General features: G+C 33.2%; 1 protein-coding gene across 2 annotated transcripts; it reads left to right on the top strand.

The window, feature by feature from the left end:
- Positions 1-20,952: 20,952 nt before the first annotated feature.
- On the top strand, positions 20,953-23,365 carry LOC123214015 (L-type lectin-domain containing receptor kinase IX.1-like). 2 transcript variants are annotated; one of them, XM_044633697.1, is made up of 2 exons: positions 20,956-20,996; positions 21,076-23,365. In XM_044633697.1, the coding sequence occupies exon 2, from the start codon at positions 21,158-21,160 to the stop codon at positions 23,036-23,038; it is 1,881 nt and encodes a 626-aa protein (XP_044489632.1). In that variant the 5' UTR covers positions 20,956-20,996; positions 21,076-21,157; the 3' UTR covers positions 23,039-23,365. The 2 variants fall into 2 exon arrangements, with proteins under 2 accessions (XP_044489631.1, XP_044489632.1); XM_044633696.1 differs by having other exon boundaries at positions 20,953-23,365.
- The last annotated feature ends 483 nt before the right edge of the window (positions 23,366-23,848 follow it).

The following is a 23,848-nucleotide window of genomic DNA, read 5'->3' as shown; positions in this document are numbered from 1 at the left end:
GAATATAAGTGTGTTAGAATTTTTTAATTTCTTAGGTTAGTAAGACTCTTAAAATAGCTTCTGGTTGACTTTGTGACATTATATTAAAATAATTTTTTCATTATAATCATGAATTTTGCAAGCTTGTTTAAATGTGTATATATATATAGTTTACAACATGTGTCTCAAGACTCAATTTTCTCTTGAGTATGACAATGTATATGTATGTTTTGTAAGGTTAAAACATACAAATTTCATTAGAAGTAAAGAGAATTCTCTTGTTTTATATTAAAACATCAAGGTTAATAAAAAATCATGAAGACTTACAGAAACATAAAACTTTTTAGGATCACATGATTAGGTGCTATTTCTGTCACACTCCTAAATCACTGATCCATATTAATTTTGTTACTAATACTTGTCATTATGGACGATCTTATGTTGATGAAAGACATAAATAACATCTTGGTTCGATATTGGCAATCTTATTAACTTGATTGATAATTAAGTGTTATAAATCTTTGGATTATTTTGTTTTCAAAAATAATAACCACTTTAAAGTTGAAACGGTTAGATTATTTTCAAACTTTCCCCACTAAAAACTTGTATGTATAAGGAAGGGGAGAAAATGAGATGGAGGAGAGAGAGAAAATGCAAAACACTATACATAGCAAATATCATTTTGTTTCATTCTTGAACTATATTTAAACTAGTGAGAATACAGTAGATATAAACATTCTTATTATTAGGTTGAACCACAAAAACTTTAGTGGCACATTTATTTTCTTTTACTTGTCTCAATCCATCTTCTCACACACCCATAACAGATTTATCCAAGTTTTTCTAAATTCTAATTGCTACCACCGTATATTTTATTTTACATAAAACTCTAAATCACATACATTAGTAGGTGACAAGAATTGCATCTACACCCCTAATTTTATTTTTCGTTTGTTGTGATCTCACCATTCTACTTTACTGTTTGTTTTACCTTCCAATATTATATATACATTTAAATAAAGGCTCACAACTTTTCCTCTTACTCGTGCAGGAATTATACATGCAATGTTATTATATATGCAAGGGCACAATCACATTCGACTGAACGTGAACAGTTGTATTAGCGAAATATCGATAAATTAATTACAAACTTATGTCTTGAATAATATGTAGAAAATATGCCATGCTGTTAATATCATTGTAGACTTGTAGCAGGCATTGTTGCAAGAAAAACACAAGGATAAAAGATACAACAAGAGAACACACTGTAGAAAATCAACTATATGGGACTTGTAAAAGATTTGGTAGTCTCTGACGAATTAGCCTTGGAAGTAAAACTTGTAAACTGGGTTCTACTACTGCCACTCTCACGGTTTGATGATCTTGAAGCATATATAGTAGAGAAATGTTTTGCAACATATGTGGGCATCGGCATCTCTAGGGGCAGCGGGGGAAGCGGAGCTTTCAAATTGAGTATATCAAAAGCCTGCCTTACTGTTGGTCGATCATAACGATTAGGATGAGCACAAGTAAGCCCAACGACTATCAAACGTTCCATTTGTTCCAAATCATAATTTTGGCATAATCATGGATCAGCTACAATATGAATATTACCTGAACAATTTTTTCCCAAGCCTACTCAACTAGTTTCATTTTATATCTCTTTGCATTTCTTTTAAATTCTTGTATGGCCTTCTTCCCACATGCAATTTCTAAATCAACTATTCCAAAGCTATAAACATCAAATTCTTTACTAGTCTTACTACTTTCCAGGTAATCAGGAGCTACATATCCTTCTGTCCCAATCAAAATAGTTGTCTGTGACTTATGGTCGTGATCGACAAGCCTAGGCAACTTAGAGTCTTCCAATTTAACATTGAACTTCATGTCTAATATGAAATGAAACATTAGTTAAAATTCACATAAATCAACTGAACAATTTTTTATTATCACTACTCAGCTAATTTTTACATTATACTCAGCGTTTTTATACAAAAAAAAAAAGGGAAAAATCATACAGTTGTTGCCAGCTGTGCACACAATTCACACCGTTCATCGGAAATCAATCCTACCATCAACCAGAATTGCGCTTTGGCACCGTTAGATCTTTCATGTCCGCCTTCTACCTTTGTAGCAAGAAAACCTTCCCAAGCCAAAGTTTTCCCTTTTTTCTTCATTTTTGAAAGAACTCAGATTGCTCATGTTCATCCTTAATAAAACGATGTGTTTCATCCTTCTGAATTATTGATACAATGTGTTTCATTACTGCACACCGTTTTGCTTCCTTCTGTTATTTCCCATTTCAACACTCTAATATTCACTTCTGAATTTTACTCTTCACATCCTCCCTCAATTCAAACTGGTAAGTTGGAATTGTTCAGAAGAGCAAAATTATAGTTCATATCACCTGTAAACATATTCAAGCATCATATCACTTTCCTCCCTCGGACTTCTCTAGCCATACCAACATTTAAATCTTACTCCTCCCTTAAACTTACCTTTTCCTGTAACACATTACTTCTCTCTTCACTTGCTGTTTCCTCAAACATAAATCCTCCTATTTTCCCTGTTCCATTTTCTTCAGTATCACTTAACTTTTCTCCAACTCCCAATTTTTCTCACAACATTTCAAAACGTGCAGTAGACAGAGCCTTGGTTAGAACATCTGCTACCGAGTGCAGTGTAGGCACAGGTTTTGAACTGACCTGCTCCCTGATGTAATGCATATCTATTTCGATGTACTTAGTTCTACCATGAAATACTAAATTTGCTGACAATGTTGATGCATTCATATTATGACACCAGATTATAAATTTTCCAAAACACTCTTGTTTCAACTCTCCAAATAAAGTTCTTAGCCAAGCTCATTTCTGCTGACGTTTGACTTAGGGCTCCGCACTCCGACTCAGTGGACGAAAGAGCCACTACCTTCTGTTTCTTAGAGCTCTATTGTATCAGATTTCCTTCGAGAAATATACAGTATCTGCTTGTTGATCTCCTATCTTCTAGATTCCCAGCCTGGTTAGCATCCAAAAATGCTTCTAATTTCAGTAATGTTATAGGTTTGAATCTAATACCATATGTTAAAATACCATGCACATATCTAAGTACACATTTCACAGCTTGCCATTGCAACTGTGAGGGCTTCTTGAGAAATTAACTTAGCTTGTTCATAGAATATGAAAAATCTGGCCTTGTAAGAGTAAGATACTACAAACCTCTTATCACACTTCTGTACATTGGAGGCCTGTCAAATAAAGCATTGTCACCAGCATACAACTTGCCTCCTACTATCATACGTGTTGTTACTACATTACAGTCTTGCATATTCATCTTTTACAACAGCTTGGTCTGATACAACAACAACCCATCAACACTTCGATTAGCTTCTAGTCCTAGAAAGAAACTCATTTTACCTAGATCCTTCAATGAAAATTGATTGTTTAATTCTACTATCAATCCTTGAATAAACTGTGAATCTGGTCCAGTAAGGAGTATGTTGTCCACATATATCAACACATATACCTGTGTATTTTCCCTCTTAAACACAAATAAACTCAAGTCTGCTAAAGAATTTTCAAAACCATTATGTATCAAAGTCTACTTTAATTTATCATACTAAGCCCTTGGGGCTAGTTTCAAGCCATAAAAAGCCTTTTGTAATTTGCAAACAAAGTTAGGGCAAGATTCATCCATAAAGCCTTGAGGTTATGTCGTAAATACATCATCTTGTAACTTCCCATTGAGAAAGGCATTATTTACATCAATTTGATGCATTTTCTAGTTGAATGATACTGCTAAGATGAGTATAACTCTTATAATAGTGGCGTTTACCACCGGACTAAATGTTTCCAAAAAATCCACTCCAGGGGTTTATTGAAACCCTTTACGACCATCAGCATTTAGTTTCTTCTTAAAAACCCATTTATAATCAACCACATGTTGGTGCTAGAAGCTGGAATCTGGAACCAAAATCCATGTTTGGTTCTTTAAAACTTCAAATTCAGCTTGCATTGCTCGGAAGCATAGGGGATTTGCAATGCCTTCTGCTGCATTCCTAGGTTCTATAATCTGGGATGATACGAAAAAATCTCTTGGCTGAGATAGGCTCCCAGTTTTCATTCTGGTAACCATTGGATGTAGTGAGCAAGTTGGTGCTTGAATAGGTGCTAAATCACTTTTGTTCTCTTAAGCCATAACATCAAGTTCTTTAGAACTCACTATCAAGTCCTCCTCTAAACTAGGAAATTGAACCTTAAGCTGAACAGTTGTGTAGGTACCTTTGGAGTCTACAATCTCTAGTGTGTGAAGAACAGTAGGTAACTTTTTCAAACACTCATTTGTTTCAGTTTTGCTAGTAGATGGATTTTGTGATTCTTTAAACATTGTAATGTGATTCTCACATGAATGGTTCTTTTTATCAAAGTTAGTATCAACAACCATATTGATTGGAAAAGAAAAGCTGGTGTTGTCAACAGATTGATAAGTTTTGCTCAAGGAAATAGGATTCTTCTCAGTGCTTTTGGAGTGCTCTTTAGAAGCTATACCAATATGCTGAAACTAACTTTAAGGAAGAAACATACTCAAGGTTTGACTGACTTCAGGAAGAGTAACTATATTTTCCTTATCATACTTCTCACTAACCTTTGGATTGTATTTACAAGGGAAATCATTCTCATCAAACCAAACACTAGCAGACACATATATTCTATCACCACCACTTAAACACTTAAACTCTTTGTGACTGAAACTGTAACCCATAAACACACATTTTTAGGTGTGAAACGCTTGCCTATGTTGGTTATAAGGCTTGAGGTAAGGATAACAAGCACACTCGAAGGTTTTAAGCATTTTGTAGTTAGGAATTTCATTGAGAAGAATTTGGCAAGGTAAGCAATAATCAAGAACCGAATATGGCTGTCTATTTATCAAGTAAGGCAGTCTAAAAAGCACACTACTAACAAGATAAGATAAAGGGAAAAATGCTTAAGACAATGAAACCATACTAGTTTCAACAAGGTGTATATGTTTTCTCTTTACTCTCCCATTTTGCTAGTGAGTGTATGGACATGGATGCCTAAATTCTATGCCATGAGATTGAAGGTATTTGGTTAAGGGTTTGAACTTATCCCCCCAGTCACTCTGTACCATTTTTATTTTCCTATCAAATTGCCTTTCTATAGACTTGTGAAACTACACAAATACTTGATACACTTGGTACTTAGACTCTAGAGGATAAAGTCATGTAAATCTAGAGAAGTCGTCTAGGAAATGTATGTAGTATTTATAACCCCTTTAAGACAATGTTAAAGCTAGCCTCTAAACATTAGTGTGAATTAAATCTAAAGGAGTCGTGTCTGCTGAATGTGAAATAGGGAAGTTGAGCTAACAGTTTTTGCCATGTTGGCAATCAACACAAAAGAACTCTTTATTATCAAGTCTGAAACCGATGAATACATTGCTAAGCATCTTAGACATGACTTGCTTACAATGGCCTAATCTTCTATGCTACATGGCAAAGTCAACCTTATTCAATTGAAAACTTAAACTATTGAAACTTTGAGACTCAACCAAAATATTTCCTTGAGTTGGAATGACACACTGTTAAGTCTCGAGTATAAAGAGCACAAAGAAGTGGGACACATGGTAGCAGCAGGTTTAACAACAAATCAATTCATTCATAGACATGTGGCAGTGCAAGAGTCGAGTAGAGGGCATGCATGTAAGTGTCAGGACCACCAGCAGAAAGCAATACAATTGATAACAATATAAAGAAGGACGAAAGCAAAAAAGAGGCGGGAGAGAGGTAGAAAAAGAGGAAAATGGTTTTGAGAAAGCACTAGGCTTCTAAAATTGCCTAGGGAAGCAAGGGAAAATTACTTAGTATGCTTACTGTGGCATTGTTATTTTCTAGTTGAGTTAGGCGATCTTGAATGTAATGAAGTTTTTTTTGTAATTCTAGTTTAACTTTAATGAATGAATGAATGAATTGCGGATTATCTTTTATGAAGTGTTTATTGTTCTATTGATTATGTTGTAGTTTTGGTTTTTTTTATTACATTGTCCAAGATTACATTGTCTGAGAAAATTGTTGATACTGCTGAATGGATACAACAAGGAGTTTACAATTTTGGGACTCTAGCAAAAGCGTAATTTCACTAAGTACCTATCAAATTTGGTATCAGAGCCGATGACGAGGATGAAGGCAAAAGTCGATGGAATGGAGAGGCAGTTGTAAACCATAAGGGATAGAATGGATGGGTTCAACAGGAGGTCAGAAGAGATGAATGACAATATACAAAATGTTAACGAACGTTTATAGGGCATGAAGACTGGAATGGAAACCATGAAAGAGTACCTAAAGGAGTTGAGAGAGCTTCTAGCAGTGAGAGACAGGGCACCCTCTAAGAAAAGTGAAAACTCCGATGGAGCCTCAATCATCCCCATCAGAGACATCATCGAAAAGGGAACCTACACCGCCACTGCTAACCATACATGTGGAACCAAGACAAGAAGGAACTCTGAGAGAATAGAGAGAGGAAGCAGATGTTAATACAAGAAGTAATTGACACGAAATGGTTCACCGACATCTAGAGTTATCGGTATTTATAGGAGAGGACCCAGTAGGTTGGATATTTTGAGCCAAACAATATTTTTCCATTAACCATTTAACTGAAAGGAAAAAGCTAGCTACTGCTAAAGTATAGATGAGAAGGCCTTAAGGTGGATTCAGTGGAGTGAAACGTGATAACCCTTTGCCAACTGGAATGAGCTGAAGAAAGAGATATTGATAAGGTTTCGTTCAGCCCAGAATGGCTCCCTATACGAGGATCTCATGGCGTTGAGACAAACTGATATGGTGAAAGAGTACCGTTGGGTAATGCAATGAAAGAGGTCTTGCTTTCAGCCTTCATGAATGGACTAAGACAAAAAGTCGCGCATAAGTGAAGCTCCTTCGACCACCCACTTTAAAAGGAGGTGATGATCAGGGCATAGGAAATAGAAGAAAAGAATTGGGTCATTAATTCTAGTTCTACAATCCATGTTTCAAATACGTTGTAGGGCTTTCTAAACCAAAGTAGTCGATGGCCAATGAACAATGCATCTATTCAAGAAACATGATGCGCTCACATGTTGAAGTAATCGAAACATGTAGACTAATTTTAGATAGTGGTTTTGTTTTAGATTTGGAACGAATATTTTATATTCCAAGTTTCTCTAGAAACTTGATTTTAGTTTCAAGACTTGTACCTTTTGGATTTTCCTTTTCATTTTATGAAACATCATTTAGTTTGTTTTATAAATCTATAGTTATGGGAAATGGTACATTGTTTGATGGTTTATTTCAAATTCACTTTCAAAACAATGTTTTATGTAATTTGATGCATGTTCAAAATAATGTTGGTATTAAAAAAAGTGTTATGAATAAAATTTTCTCTATGTTGTGGCATCGGAGATTTGGCCATATCTCTATAGAAAGAATTGAAAGTTTAATGAATGATAGGGTACTAGTTACTCTAAATTTTATTGACTTTAATACTTGTGTGGATTGTATAAAGGGAAAAAAAACCAACAAGTCAAAGAAGGGTGCCAAGAGGAGTTATGACATATTTGTACCAATAGTTAGTAAAATCTACTCTACAAGAGGATGATGTTACAATATTAAGAAGATAAACTAAAATAAGGAAATCAGCTATTTCTAATGATTATATAGTGTATTTATAAGAATTTGACCATAATTTAGGAGTCAAAGATGATCCTATCACGTTTTCACAAGCAACAAATTACAGTAAATCTATTTTGTGGTACAATGCCATGAAATATGAGATGGAATCTATGAAGAATAATAAAGTCTAGGATCTTGTCAAGTTACCTAATGAGGCCAAGGCCATTTGGTGTAAATAAGTCTTTAAAACAAAGAAAAACTCATTAGGTAACATTAAGAGATATAAAGCAAGACTCATGCTAAGGGCTTCACTCAAAATGAGGGAATTAATTACACAGAGACTTTTTCTCTTGTATCTAAGAAAGATTCTTTTCGAATAATTATGGCATTAGTGGACCATTTTGATTTAGAATTGCATTAGATTGTTATGAAAACAAAATTCCTCTATAGGGATCTAAAGAAAAAAGTTTATATGAAACAACCTAAAAGATTCTCCTCTAGTGGTAGTGATTATTTGGTGTGCAAGATTAAGAAATCTATATATGGATTAAAACAAGTCTCTCATCAATGGTACTTGAAATTCCATGATGTCATCCTTTCATATTGGTTCATAGAGAACATCATGGGTTAATGCATATACTAAAAGGTTAGTAGGAGTAAGAATTGTTTCATTGTTTTATATATGGATGATATTCTACTTGCAACCAATGATAAAGGGTTGTTTTATGAGGTGAAACAATTTCTCTCTAAAAATTTTGATATGAAAGATATAGGTGAAACATCTTATGTCATTGGCATTAAGATTCATAGGAATAAACCTCAAGATATTCTAGGTTTGTCTCAAGAAACCTATATCAATAAAATTTTAGAGAAATTTTGAATGAAAAATTGTTCACTGAGTAGAACACATTTTAAGATTCATAAGTTCAATTTGAACCAATGCCCTAAAAATGAACTTGAAAAAAAACAAATGTAAAACATTCCTTATGCTTCTGCTATTAGAAGCTTGATGTACACTCAGGTTTGCATAAGGCCTGAATTGCATTTGTTGTTAGGATGTTAGGAAAATATTAAAGTAACCCAAGTATGGACCATTGGAGAGCTACAAAGAAAGTAATGTGGTTTCTTCAAGGGACCAAAGAGTACATGCTTATATAAAGATGAATTGATAATTTAAAGGTGGTTGGTTACTCTGACTTGGATTTTGCTGGCCATGTTGATTCAAAAATCAACATCTAGATATATTTTTATGTTTGCCAGTAAAGCCATATCTTAGAAGAGTGCCAAACAATCATTGATTGCCACGCTTACCATGGAGGTTGAGTTTGTTACTTGTTTTTAGGCTACATCACATGTGTATGGTTAAAAAGTTTCATATCTAGGCTTAGGATAGTAGATTCTATTTCCTAGCCAATAAAAATTTATTGTGACAATTCAGTTGTTATTTTCTTGGCTAAAAATAATAAAAGTAATAGTCAAAGTAAACACATCGACATTAAGTATTTACCCATTACGAAACGTGTAAAAGAGAATAAAGTGGTCATTAAACACATCAACATTGAATTGATAATTGTTGATTCTTTAAAAAAAGGTATGTCATCAAAGAGTTTTAAGGATCATATAGACCATATGGGAGTTGGTCTCATATTATAATTGTAACAAGAGTTAGTTTCATCATGTATATTTTGATGTATATACATCTTTGCATAATCAAATTTTTATTCAGTATTCAATTAATATGTTTTCTCATTTTTATGTGCACAATTTTGTTGAGAATAACAATCATTGTGGACCTAGAATAAACATAAGGTTTATTCATTAAGTTATAAAGAAATGGATATGTCGTGATACATGGAAGATAATACTCATTTTTAGAGGACTTATCACCATAATTTGTGTATTCTTTTTCTTTATTTAAGTATGTGAATTTTTAGATTACAGACCAAGTGGGATTTTTGTAACTTCCCCTATACCTTTGGTAGCTGCCTAAAGCAATTAATGGTTGAGTGGTCCGTAACTCTCTTTTCACATTCCTCAGTTACATCTCTTATGGTAAGATGTATATTAAGCTATCTTCAAGGTCCTTAGGTGAATGATTTTGAAAAAACACACATACACCATATATTGTAAAATCAAATCACCTAGAAGACATAACATTCAAAGATTTTAGTGGTTTATTCTATAACAAATCATCAAACAATTGTGAGAGGTTAGTAGATTTATATTCCACTAATTTTATATTGGTTTCTATCTTGCATATTTATGTTTGTGCATAGATAGAAACATGTATTTATGTCTTTCATAAATCACTACAATTTTAAATAAAATTTTTGTGCAAGAGTAATAAGAAATAAATTAATTACATCCACAAAATGAAGATGTGGAATTCATGGCACAACAACCTTTTGTAGACATCGTAGGCAATGTTAATTTATTAGTTTGTGAAGACTTAAAAGGGAGTTTGAGGAGACTTTAACTTTGCACACGCTAACATGAAAGTATCTTATTGCAATACACATATTTCTATCCCCTCAAATTTTGAAACCCTTCTTAATTTAATACTTTCCTAATTTTAATGTATTTACTTTCAAGTTGTCACATGATATCACCTACCATTCCATTTCCACTTTTCCTTACTTAATATATTTTGCATTTTAAGTTGTATTTACGTACATTCTCAATTTGATGAGTTGATTTGGTGCATATTTATGGTTGAATTCTTTGCTTTCTTGTAAAAACTTTTTTACTTAGATTTTACCCAAACTCATTTACCATGGTATAATAGGCATTAATTCGCTATTCTAATGGCCTTTATGATTCTGTCTTTTCACTTGGCAAATTATTCCTAACTGTTTCTTAATGTTGATGATGCTTTTGGTGGTAATTGCTTGTTAAAATTCAATAGTTGATGGGCACAAATTCAATTTGTTTTTTTCAAATTTTTAACTTGTACACAAACCATGCAGCCCATTCCAATAGTAGCCCTTTAGCCGATACACAAACTCATTAAACCTAATTAAAAATTTTGCCTAATAGCCTAATACAAACCTAATAAAGCCTAATATCCCATCGAGCCAAATCCTTTAGCTAGTCCTTTGATCATTCAGCCATTAACCTTTTTGTTGATCATTTGACTATTGACTAAATAGTTTGACTCTTGACATTTACGGTTGACTTTGACATCCATGTTTCTTATCGATTTTTCATAATGACTCAAACTCATTTTAGTGTTTCTCAACATATTAGTACCATCCTCAAAGGTTTAAATTATACTTATCAGGCACAAGAAATACAGAGTTTTTGAATAGAAGAAAATCATATTGTTATACTACCAAAGACATCAAAACACCAATTAAAAAGGCTTTGATGATGGTCGCCTAGATGATTGAGATAGTAATAATCACAGGATTTTTACTAGGCTCACTTATACCCTAATACCTTCTATCATCATTATCTTTATTCAATTCTAAATGATGTTCAGTTGCAATGAAGGATATTTTTTATAAATAATGCTCAATTACAATGAAAGATAGTTTTTATAAATGATGCTCAATTGTAATGAATGATAATTTTTGAAAACTTTTGAGACTCATTACTTGATCATAAGCTATTTTCATTTTTAGATGATATTGTCATAAATTTTTATCTTAAGAAACATGAAAACCACCATGTAGGCTACCTATTCCATTATTGTTCTATTTGAACTATCTTTGCCACCATCATTGACTGTGGAAGAAGTTTGCCCTAACATTGATTGTAGATAGAATCCACCCATATACAAAGTTGTAGAAGGAACTTTAGGCTAAAGAGTGCACATCCCTAGCTTGTTTCAACAAAATGTTCAAGAAGCAAGTATAGATTAAGAATTTTGTACTTAGCTTGAAGAATGCTTGTTCAAAAGCCTTGACCAACATCCCTCTAAAGAATAAGAGTAAATTGAAGGAAAAATAGAAAAGAGTGAAGGCAAACATAAAGCCTTCAAGAAGCAATGGAGAGATGATCTAAGGAGAAATCTACCTCTGCTTGATTGATCTAACAATTAAACCCCTTTGTTTACTTGTGTCAATCACATTTATATATATTTTGCCACTAGTTTCCCTAAAGGAAGACTACTCCAAATGAGATTCTAAAAAGTTGTCATTACCACAATGAAATCATACATGAAATGAATCAATATTGAGCCTTAAAGGAGGTTGTTGAAAACCCTATCAGATGTAGATATTTGAGAGCATTTCTAAATCAACCACATCTTATCTAGCAACAAGTTCACCATATCGAATAGCAGAAAGTTCCCCTACAAGAGCTCAATATCATAATAACAATCATTAAGGGATCACATATTGAAGGCTCATCAAAAAACAACTAAAGATAGATAAGCTCAATAGGCAAAGGTGCAACTTCCTTTTTTTATCAATAACCTTGAAGAGTGACTACTGAAATTATTTAACTAGTTAAGTGTGTACTGGATAAAGTTTTTAAAGAACCAACTATTCATGAGGTCATAAGGGTATCTCACATTCTCATGTCAAAAGGCAATGAGACTCACTTGAGGTTGTTATTATAAATCTTCTTTTTTTTTTAATAAATTATTGTGGCACCCTCAGGTATGCTCAAAGGCCTTATTGTCTTTTCCATATGTTTATATTAGAATTTAGCATTAATCAAGCCAAAAACAAAAATAGATCATATTTTGGCCTGATCTACATCATAACCTATGGAAGGTCACAATCATACAATGTATTATAGGTGAATGCCTTACCTTATGAAAAGTACTACCAAACATATGTTAATTTAATGACTCCAATTAGCAAAGTCTTGATAGATAGAAAAGATCAGGGTCGTACATAAATTCTCTAATTTTACCTCTTCAAGGAACCTTAGAAAGAGATTAGGAAATTTCTTAAGCATAGAAAGGCACCTAAGAGCACCAACAAGGACATCTTATGAGATTGAAGCAACCAGCAACCAAGAATCAGGAGACTTTTGGCGATAACTTTCTTGCACATGGAAACCAGGTTATTAATACTGTTTATTCGCCTTCTTAAATGTTAGATAATAATAGGGGGCTAAAAAAATGTTATATAAATATGAGAGGTATTTTGATATTAAACATTGAAATAATGTTTTAAATGAAAAGTTAGGACAAGATAGATGCATTTTGATACAAAACAACATACAAAGATGTTAAATGAAATATTAGATAATTATAGGGGTAAAATAAAATGTTAAAAAATATGAAGGTATTTTGATATTAGATAATATATGAAGGATTTAAATAACATATTAAGAATAGATAGATGTATTTTGATACAAGACAACACACAAAGGTATTAAATGAAATGTTAGATAAGTATGAGGGCTAAAAAAATGTTACAAAAATATAGGGCTATATTGATATTACACAATATATGAAGGATTTAAATAGCATGTTAAGAATAGATAGATGCATTTTGATACAAGACAACATACAAGGGTGTTAAATAAAATGTTAGATAATTATAGGAGAAAAACGAAATTTTAGAAAAATATGGGGGTATTTTGATATTGAACGTTGTAAGACGGTTTTAAATTATATACTAAGAATAAATAGATACATTTTTATACAAGACAACATACAAGGGTGTAAAATGAAAGGTTAGATAATTATAGAGGTAAATGAAATGTTTAAAAGATATGGAGGGTATTTTGATAGTAAACATTGTAAAAACGTTTTAAATGAAATGTTAAGAATAGATAGATGCATTTTGATACAAGATAACATACAAAGGTGTTAAATAAAATGTTAGATAATTATAGGGGTTAAATGAAATATTAGTAAAATATAAGGGTAATTTGATATTAATCATTGTAAAACTATTTTAAATTATTATTATGGACTTTTTCTTATAAATGATTAATTTTTTCCAAAAATTTGTCATTATCGGATTGATAATTAAAATGATTGCTTATGCGTCGGTTCGTTTCCAAGGAGAATAGATTAAAGGTGATGACAACACAATGAAATATATTGGAGAATCTAAACAATTGATTAAAATTCCCTCTAGAACAACATTAGAGGGATTTATTCAGTTTTTTAAAGAGGCTTACAGTCTTAATCCAATGAAAAACTACCTTCAGCTATCTATAAAGCCAAGAAAAATTGAGCTTGATTGCCTTGTATAAATCCAAAATGATGAAGATATCCCGAGTTTTATTGATATGTCTCAATACTTACAAGAATGTATTTCTGTTTTTGTTATATGTACCCCGATTGAAAGACAAAAAGAAAAAGAAGAAGAAAAAGAATAAATTAGTGAAGTGAAAAAAAAATATGATTTGGAAAACTTGATTGATTTCAGTAATGATGCATTGTATATTGCAAACTCATGGGCTCATAGAGAGAAAGATAGAGTTCTCAATTGGGGTGACTTTAATGGGAATGACATGACTAATATTCCTTTTGAAGAGGTAGAGCGTGAGCATAAGCCATATATTACCAAGGGTATGAACAGTTTACAGCTTGAAGATCCTATTTTGGGTGATGGAAATTATTCTGGGCTATTTTTTGATAATGTCTTCACTGATCTGTTTAGGTGGCTTCTTGATTTTCCTCCATAACCATCAACATCATCAGGTGGTACAAGATCGATCCGAGAGGAAAATGTTGTAAAGTTTAGTGATATTTTTCGTAACAAAAAACAATTGAAAAATGTTATGAAACAATTTGCCCTACAGAAATGATTTTAATACAGGATAAAAAAGTCTGACACAGGGCAATGGAATATTACGTGTGAGGCTAAAAACTGTTAATGGTATATATTTGCAACCAAATCCAAAGTTGGTGAAGTCTTTCAAATCAGTAAAATGAATCCAACCTACATAGGTTTAATTGATCAAATAAGGCCACATCACCGACAAGTTGAGGCCTAAGCTTTAAGTCAATTAATGAGGTCAAAGTTTGTATTGATTGATCAAATTTATCGGATCAAAGAAATAATTGTCGACATCACAAACTGGTATAAAATTGACATTTCATATTTGCAGGCTTGACAAACAAGAAATTGGGCTTTAAATTCACTGAGGGGCTCACCGAAAGAATCATTTATACTTTTACCAGATTATTAGTATAATTTACAATGTACTAATTCGAGAACCATTATCGCTATTGAAACGAACAATGACCATTGATTTAAGTATTTTTTTCATGGTATTAGGACGTTTCATTCGTGCATTTAGAGAATATTTTTGACTTGTTATTTCCTTCAAACGAGTCAAATGATCTTCTAATCGAGTCATCTAAAAAGACATGTCATCGTGTAATTGAGTCATTTGTGAAAAGACCTCGTTATGGAAACAAAAAATCTCATGTAAAATCATATTGCCCTAATGTGCCAATACAACATCTAATGTGGATAGAGTGGGTGATGCAGATGGGGACTCTCTTGTGTGACAGGATGGGTAGCACGACCCTCAACCCTAGGAAGGTCTACAGTCTCATCCGCTGTAGTCTAAACTACCAAGGGAAATGAAAGCTCCTCCATAACGGGGGACTGAATAGGCTCCTTAAGTGTCCCAAGAGTACCAGCCGGTATATCTGAAGGTGGCATGACTGGAGTAACCTCATTTCCTGTCAAGGGAGGTATCGAAGATAAAAAGAAGGAATATGGATCTGGCATACCAATGTACTCACAAATGTCTGTATACCATGGTCTAGCCTCCTCAATTGATGACGAACGAAACGAGACTGTGACATTATCCTATTTATTAAGATATATAATTTAACATAATTGTAGTATTTAATGAATCAATTAACTCAATGATTCACAATTACATACTTAATCACTAGTGAAAATAGTGCCTATATGACTCCAAGTAGGAACATCCCCTATACGCTACCTAAAAATCCGTGGAGATACATAGATATTAATCATATCAACCCAATCATACAAGGTGTCCAGTGTCTCATATATCCAATACTGTAATATAACTATTAAAGATTAAAATAAATCAATTCATATTTTTGTCGATTAATATATATAATCAATAAATATAAACTTACCTGAAATGCAAAAAGAAATTCGTAGATGTCATCTTTACGCATTTCAGGCATCCATCCGAAGCAAGCTTTGTCACTCGCCTGCGATATCGACTCATACATCATCTGCCACACTGCAATGCCCTAGGGATAGGAATTAAACCTATTTAGATGATCAACCAATTATAAGTATTTGATAGATACTTTCTTTTGTCGATCATTCTCTAACAACACCAATGTAGGCAATACATTAAGGCCATCTTGATGGCGTCAATATCATCATCCCCCCATGGCCGAGCCAAGAAAACATGCTTGATGTCATGATATTGCACCTTCGGACAACCCCGAAAGTAGGTATCTCTAATCCTATGTTCGAATGAGTAGAGAATATACGATGAGAGTGTAGTGATTCGTACAAAGGTATATAACCTCTCTTGGACATTGTGGTGCGTTGTACACGGTATATAATCTTTGCCTGAAAGTGTCCTGACTCATCGGGGATTTGTAGCTCGCCTTCGACACATTTTCTTTTATGAGAAGTATCCTGCAAAAAATTTTGAAAATTGGTAAAAATTTCATAAAAATTAGATACATCAACAAATGTGGAAATAACAAATAAAAAAACATAGAAAGGTAACATAGAAAGATAAAAAATGGAAAAACAATCAAAACAAATGAAATTTGAAATCTACACGTTGAAATACCCTAAAATGTCAATAATCAAAAACTGATTTGAAAATCGTTCGAAAATCTGAAGATACGAGTTGATATATCTTAAAATAACAAAATTAAAAAAAACTAAACTAAAATTTGAATTTTATATGTTGAAATACCCTAAAATATTAACAATAAAAAAATCACTCAGAAATCTGAAAAATATGAGCCAATATATCTTAAAATGGCGAAAATTGAAAAAACGAAACTGAAATTTGAATTTTATACATTGAAATACCCTAGAATGTTAACAATTGGGAAATCACTTAGAAATTTAAAAAATACAAGTTGATATATCTTAAAATGATGAAATTCGAAAAAACAGAACTAAAATTTGAATTTTATACTTTGAAATACCCTAGAATGCTAGTAATCAAAAAATCGTTTGGAAATTTGAAATGTACGAGTTGATACCTTTCAGAAATGACAAAAATCTGAAAAATAAAATTGAAATTTGAATTCTATATGTTGAAATATCTTAAAATGTCAATAATAAAAAAATCACTTCAAAATCTGAAATGTACAAGTTGACACATTTAAGAAATAACAAAAATCTGAAAAATGAAACTGAAATTTGAATTTTATACGTTGAAATATCCTAAAAAGTAAACAATAAAAAAAATCATTTGAAAATCTGAAATGTACAAGTCGATACTTTTGAAAAATGACAAAAATCTGAAAAACATAACTGAAATTCAAGTTATATACGTTGAAATAACTTAGAATGACAACAATTAAAAAATCACTTCAAAATCATAAATGTAAGAGTTAACACTTTTCAAAAATGATAAAAATCCCAAAAACGGAACTGAAATTCGAATTCTATACATTGAAATACCTTAGAATATCAATAATCAAAAATTTGTTTAAAAATCTAAAATGTATGAGTCGAAACTTTTCAGAAATGACAAAAATCTGAAAAATAGAATTGAAATTCGAATTTTATATGTTGAAATACCTTAGAGTGTTAACAATCGAAAAATTGTTCGAAAATTTGAAAAATATTAAATCAATTTCATAGCCTACTCCTCACTTTGCTGGGGGTGATGCAAACTGTGTAACTGTCTCCTACGGGGCAGTATGTGTTGATATATCTTAAAATGACAAAAATAAAAAAACAAAATAGAAATTTGAATTTTATATGGTGAAATAATCTAGAATGTCAATAATCGTAAAATCACCCAAAAATATCAAAAATTGAATCTGAATTTCGAAAATTACATCTTAAAATATGTCTAAAAAAGCAAAAAAATGAACAGATATCAAATTCAAAAACTACATATTGAAAAATCCTAAAATAGGAAAAATAGATATGAAATTCGAAAACTATACGTCGAAAAACCCTATGTATGAAAAATATCAATTTACCCCTTACAAAATTTCTACTCTCACACAGGTCCAATATTTTTTCTTTGCCCTCTTATCAATTTTCTACTCTCCTATAAGCCCTACAGTTTTAAAAAATTCAATTTCCCTCTAATCCACAGTTTGTCTGTAAAATATCACATGAACCCTGTAGATTTTCTCCTTATCTTCCTGACCCCCAAAACTTTGAAAATGGTAAATTTTCCCCCATCCCATAGGCCATCATTTCTACCTGTGGGAAATTTTATTCGATCCGTGGGATTCACTGTTCCCACAGACCTATCACCGGCAGTTTTAACCCAATTTTCCAACCAAAAATCGTTATTTCAACCTTCAATTTCAACACAAATCAAATCTATACATCCTATAACACAAAACCCCCTAAGAATTTCAACCAAAACAACCAAGAATTAAAACATTTTATGTATTGTTTAAAATTGAAACTTTAAAAAGTCAAACCTCAAAATCTCCCTCAAATCTCAATAATCTTAACAATAAATTGATTCAAACAAAAGTGGGGATGATGTACTGACCTTTTTTGCCATTTTCGGTTGTCGAAAAACACGAAAATCGATAGAAATCGCTTCGCCTATGAAAGACCCATAGGATACCCGTGGGAGACCCGAAATTCCTTGAATTTTCACAATGAATCCGTGGAAAAATAAAGAGAAAAATAGGTAAAATTCTTGGTTTATATATAAGGGTAGTTTGGTCTTTTCACAAAAAAGACATTTTTACTTAATCCTAATTGTTTTGGATAATTTTGCTTAGACCCCTTTAATTTCAGGCATTTAATTTAATTTTAATTGATAATTTATTTTTTATTATTAATATTATTTTTTTATAATTTTTTACATATTAAAAATTAAATAATTATAATTTTATTAGATTTAATAAAAATGATAGTCATCTAAGGTACTCTTTAGGTTATTAGGATTCGTTCTCGTACCTATCTCTCCATTTTGAACTTTTTCCCTTTGATGGCATCAAAGAATGGGAGGCATCTATTGGTGGTAAGAGTGGATTTAGATCGGGCTGAACCCAAACACCCCTTGGCTCAAGTTTTATTTGGACAACAAATGATTCAATTCGAATTCAAGTTGATTTGTTGAGCTAAAATTAGATCTGGCTCAAGTTCGACTCAGATAAAAAATGACTTAGCTCGGTTCGATTCGAGTTTGTAGCTTGAATTAATTGTTCACATTTATAGTTTGATTCGGCTGGAATTAATGGTTCAAATTGACAGCTCGAATCTATAGTTAGGATTCGTGACTCGAGTTTATGGTTTATTAACAAAACGATGTCGTTTTACCCAAATAATGTTCAAAAATTTTTATTTGAGCCGAACTGAGTCATGTTTTCAAACTGCGTATTCGAACTACTAAATTCAAGTTGATTTGAGTCGAATCAAGCCACAAATTTGAACTACTGATTCGAGTCACAAATTCTAGTTAGATTCAAGTTGAACCAAGTCAAACACCCCTTGACTCGAGACTGAGTTAAATCTTTTAGTTCGAGTTTGATTTGAATTTTAATCAAACAAATTTTAGTCAAATTAAATTGAATCGAATCAACTTTCAAGATCAAACCGGTTCGGATCATATCCAGGCCTAGTCTGTGGCTCTAGTTATAAAACAACTAAGAGCTTGTATTCTACTCATTAGACTCTATACATGATTTGGCTTTGTTAGACTTTGCATGTCTAGAAACACCTTTATTTTTTGTGAGAGAATTTCCTTGAGCGCATTCCAAATGTGCACTGGGGGGGATTCAACTTCATTTGATACCTTCAGAGGACGGAGCGGCATCGCTTTTAGCGGATTTGGATTTGACTAAATTGTTGTGGACGGCATTGTCTTTCCTATTTGCTTGCTATATATTATGTTGACTAGACGTTAATTGGTACATGGCTCCAACGTTGTTGATTCAAAGGGCATGACTTTATAGTAGTATAGCCCACGATTGCTGATGAAGCGTGCTTTTCATCCGTTCCAAACTTAGGGATCTAATTAAAGCTTGAATAAGCATGCGTGAAGTTTAGTTGTACATGCCCTGAGGTTGCGGTAATCATTTGTTCAATTCTTGGTAGGGGAAAATTTTCTTTTGGACATACCCTATTTAGATCTGTAATGTAAATGTATGTCGTCCATTTGTCATTTGGTTTTGAAACCCAGATTAGACTGGCTAGCCAGTTTGTTAGCAGGATTCTAGAATGTAACCGATGGAAAGAAACTTGTGTACTTCTTTTTTCATCATATTGTAACGCCAACGTTCTACGTCCATGGATCTCTTCTTTTTTCAGTAGGGCACATCTTTGAATCTATATTAAGCTAGTGGCGGATCACGTTTAAGCCAATCCCTATCGTGTTGGCATGGGTCCAAATTAAAATATCTAAGCTTGCCTTCCACTTAATAGTTCAAAGAGAAGTCTTAGAAGATACTCATAAATGTTTCAAATCTATGTAAACCTACCATAAAGAGAATGTAGGAGTTAAGTGAGCTTATGAGCTTGTTTAGTTGAGTTTAATTCTTACTTGTAATTGACATTTTGTTGGGCATAATGAAATGAAATAATTGAATTAGATCACAAAAATGTAGGCTATTTTGATAGTTGAATCACGTAAAAATTCTCTCCCTTATTTTCTTTTTTTGTTGTTTAATTGTTGTCAATCGATGTATGTTTTAATATTTGTGTGAAAGAAGATTTTCAATTCAAATCTTAGTCATGTTATACTGAAATTGTGCTCATAATCTCTGCACAAAATCAAACCATATCAGAAATTATTTGGGTTTCCTTTTTGTGGTTAGAGGTTTAATCTTCAATGACACTTGTAAATATAAACCTTCTCCCTTCCGAATATGTACGTATTTTCACAAAATCTGAACAAAAAATGGTGCCAAAAGAATTGCTCATCAGATCCAAAATTTTATAGAATTCTTTACTTAAAAGGTTTACGCACATGCTTATTCTAAGCTTTAAGAATAAATAATGAAAAAGGAAAGAAAGAAAGAAAAAAGAAGAGGTTAAATTAGAGTACTCTTCGCAATTAGTGCACCCTTTGAGTGAGTCCACAGCAGTTTTCAACGGTCAAAAATTGCGAAATTACATAATATTTGCTTAGTTGACTAAGAAAACGTGTGATCCTCAGCCACCACATGTACACGTTATGACGTGGATATATATTTATTTAAAACTCTGAAAATTTTCAAGCCATCCTCTCGCAAAAATGGCCGTCGACACAGCTAACAATCAGCTAGGTCTGTATTTCTTCATAATTATTATCTTGCTGTTTCGGGAAAGTCCAATTGCAAATGCCTTATCCTTCAACTTTTCCAGTTTCAGTTCTAACGATGATAACATTACATACGAGAGAGCTTTCCCTCAAAACCAAGTTATTCAACTAGCCTCAAAAACTGCCATGATTGGCAGGGCAACATACTTCCAACCTATGCGCCTTTGGCACAACGCCACCGGAAGACTCACTGACTTCGCCACTCATTTCTCTTTCGTTATTGATTCTGATAACAGAACCTCGTATGGAGATGGTATCGCCTTCTTTCTCGAACCGCAAGGATCAAAGATTCCAATAGGCGCCACCAAAGGAGGTTCCCTTGGTCTTACGAATGATGGCCAGGAATTAAATTCAACATCCAATTCATTCGTTGCAGTGGAATTCGATATCTATAGGAACCCCTGGGATCCACCTGAGGAACATGTGGGTATCAACATCAACTCCATGAGCTCAGTCAGCAACATCACATGGTGGGGTAATATCAGCATCAGAGATGGGCGAACGACCGAAGCATGGATAAATTATAATGCTAGTACTCGAAATTTGAGTGTTGTGTTCACGGGCTTTAGAGATAATGCCACTGTGATGCAGTCCATTGATTTCGAAGTCGATTTAAGTCTTTATTTACCTGAGTTGGTTACTTTTGGCTTCTCTGCAGCCACTGGAAATGCATCTGCAATACATACTATTAACTCTTGGCAGTTCAATTCAAGCTTAGAAATTGATGATGATTCCAATAGTCCATCAACACCAACAAACGGAAGTTCCACTGCTAAAAAGATAGGACTGGCAGTGGGGTTGAGTATCGGTGGAGCTGTCTTGGCTGTAGGGTTGATCATGGTTTGGTTTCATGGTCGGAAGAAAGAAGACCACCAAGAAGACAGAGAAGATGACAATGGCTTCAACAACATGGATGACGAATTCGAAAAAGAAACGGGACCCAAGAAGTTTTCCTACAAGGAATTGGCAGCTGCAACAAATGATTTCAAAGATGAGCACAAGTTAGGACAGGGGGGATTCGGTGGGGTATACAAAGGATTTTTGAGGGACACCAACTCTTATATTGCAGTTAAGAAGGTGTCCAAAGAGTCTCAACAGGGGATAAAGGAGTATGCATCAGAAGTGAAAATCATTAGCAGATTGAGACATAGAAATTTAGTTCAACTTCTTGGTTGGTGCCATGAAAAAAGGGAACTCCTCCTTGTTTATGAATTCATGCATAATGGTAGCTTAGACTCCCATCTTTTCAATGAAAACAGTTTGTTGGCGTGGGGGATGAGATACAAAATAGCCCAAGACTTGGCCTCGGGATTGTTATACCTGCATGAAGAATGGGAACAATGTGTTGTGCATAGGGATATAAAATCAAGCAACATTATGTTGGACTCAAATTTCAATGCCAAGATTGGAGATTTCGGATTAGCGAGGCTTGTTGAACACTCCAAAGGGTCACAAACCACAGTTTTGGCAGGAACAATGGGCTACATAGCTCCCGAATGTGTCACAACAGGCAAGGCGAGCAAAGAAGCAGATGTTTATAGTTTTGGAATTGTAGCTTTGGAAATAGTTTGTGGAAGAAAACCGATCAACCCAAAAGCAAAAGAAGGACAAATCTATATGGTGCAGTGGGTTTGGGAGCTGTATGGAAGCGAAAAGTTACTTGAAGCGGCTGATCCAAGACTGAGTAAAGAGTTTGATGAGCAACAATTGAAGCGGTTGATGATTGTTGGGTTGTGGTGTGCCCACCCGGATGAGAACCTCAGGCCTTCAATAAGGCAGGCCATTCATGTGCTAAATTTTGAAGCTGAATTGCCAATTCTCCCACCGAAAATGCCTGTGCCGACATACTTTTCTCCTCCATTGAATGTGATCATGCTTTCAAATGGTGCCACTGATACTTCAACAAGCCAAAATCAATCTTCCAGCTATAGTTACAGCACCAATTCATCACAGTTAACCTCATCTTCTGTAGCCTCTGCTTCAGCATCCCTTTTGTACACTCACTAAATTTATTTGATACTTATTTGATTTTAATTTCTTCCTTTCATCCCGAAAAAAAACCTTCATTCTAGGTTCTTGAATTATCACTTCGTGTATTGAGGTCATGGATTCCATGTAAGTTTGTTTCTGAGTTTCGATTAGGATACACATGTTACAATTGCAAAGGCCCTTGTATTGAATTAATGGCTTAATTAATTGTTGTAGAGGGAGACATTAGCTTCAAGTTAATGTAGGCTACATGTCAGTACCAATTAATTAAGTTACTTTCCGTAACAGCAACTTATGCGAAGGCATAATTTCTTCCTAAATTTTTTAATTAATTTTCTTTATCTATTTTATGTACAGAACACAATTCAAAGCTTCAATTTTTCTTTTTTGCTTTTTACTTGTTGGGTTAACTGTACATGATGTTTTAGCTGTTAATTGTCTTCATAGGTTTTTTTTTTCTTCTTCCTTCTCTGTTCTTTTATGAAAGAAACTTGATAGAGATTATTAATAGATTCAGCAAGAGTTCATCAATAAAAATTCTATATAAAAATGCCCGCAATCTCTTCAGAATTTTGGTCAAATTACATTACACACCTATTGACATATATCTTGATTAAAGGGGTAATCTCTTTAATTAGAATATGTGCATATGTCGTCAAAATTCAATTAGAATGGATTAATTTTTTAATTATTTTTCTTCATCATGTCTATGTGCAGCAACTTAAAAGAACAGAGAGCCCGCAATCTCTTAAGGTTATGTGTATATTTCTTTTATCTTTCAGGTCAAAATTCAATTAGAAGAGGATAATGGACTCTTTGTTTTTAAAC

Source organism: Mangifera indica, chromosome 4 (assembly GCF_011075055.1).
Source record: "Mangifera indica cultivar Alphonso chromosome 4, CATAS_Mindica_2.1, whole genome shotgun sequence".
In the NCBI taxonomy this organism is placed as follows: domain Eukaryota; kingdom Viridiplantae; phylum Streptophyta; class Magnoliopsida; order Sapindales; family Anacardiaceae; genus Mangifera; species Mangifera indica.
This window is presented reverse-complemented; position numbering and strand designations above follow the sequence as displayed.

Coding starts and splice junctions, on each gene's coding strand:
- LOC123214015 (XM_044633696.1), top strand. CDS start 20,966: ATGGCCGTCGACACAGCTAACAATCAGCTAGGTCTGTATTTCTTCATA.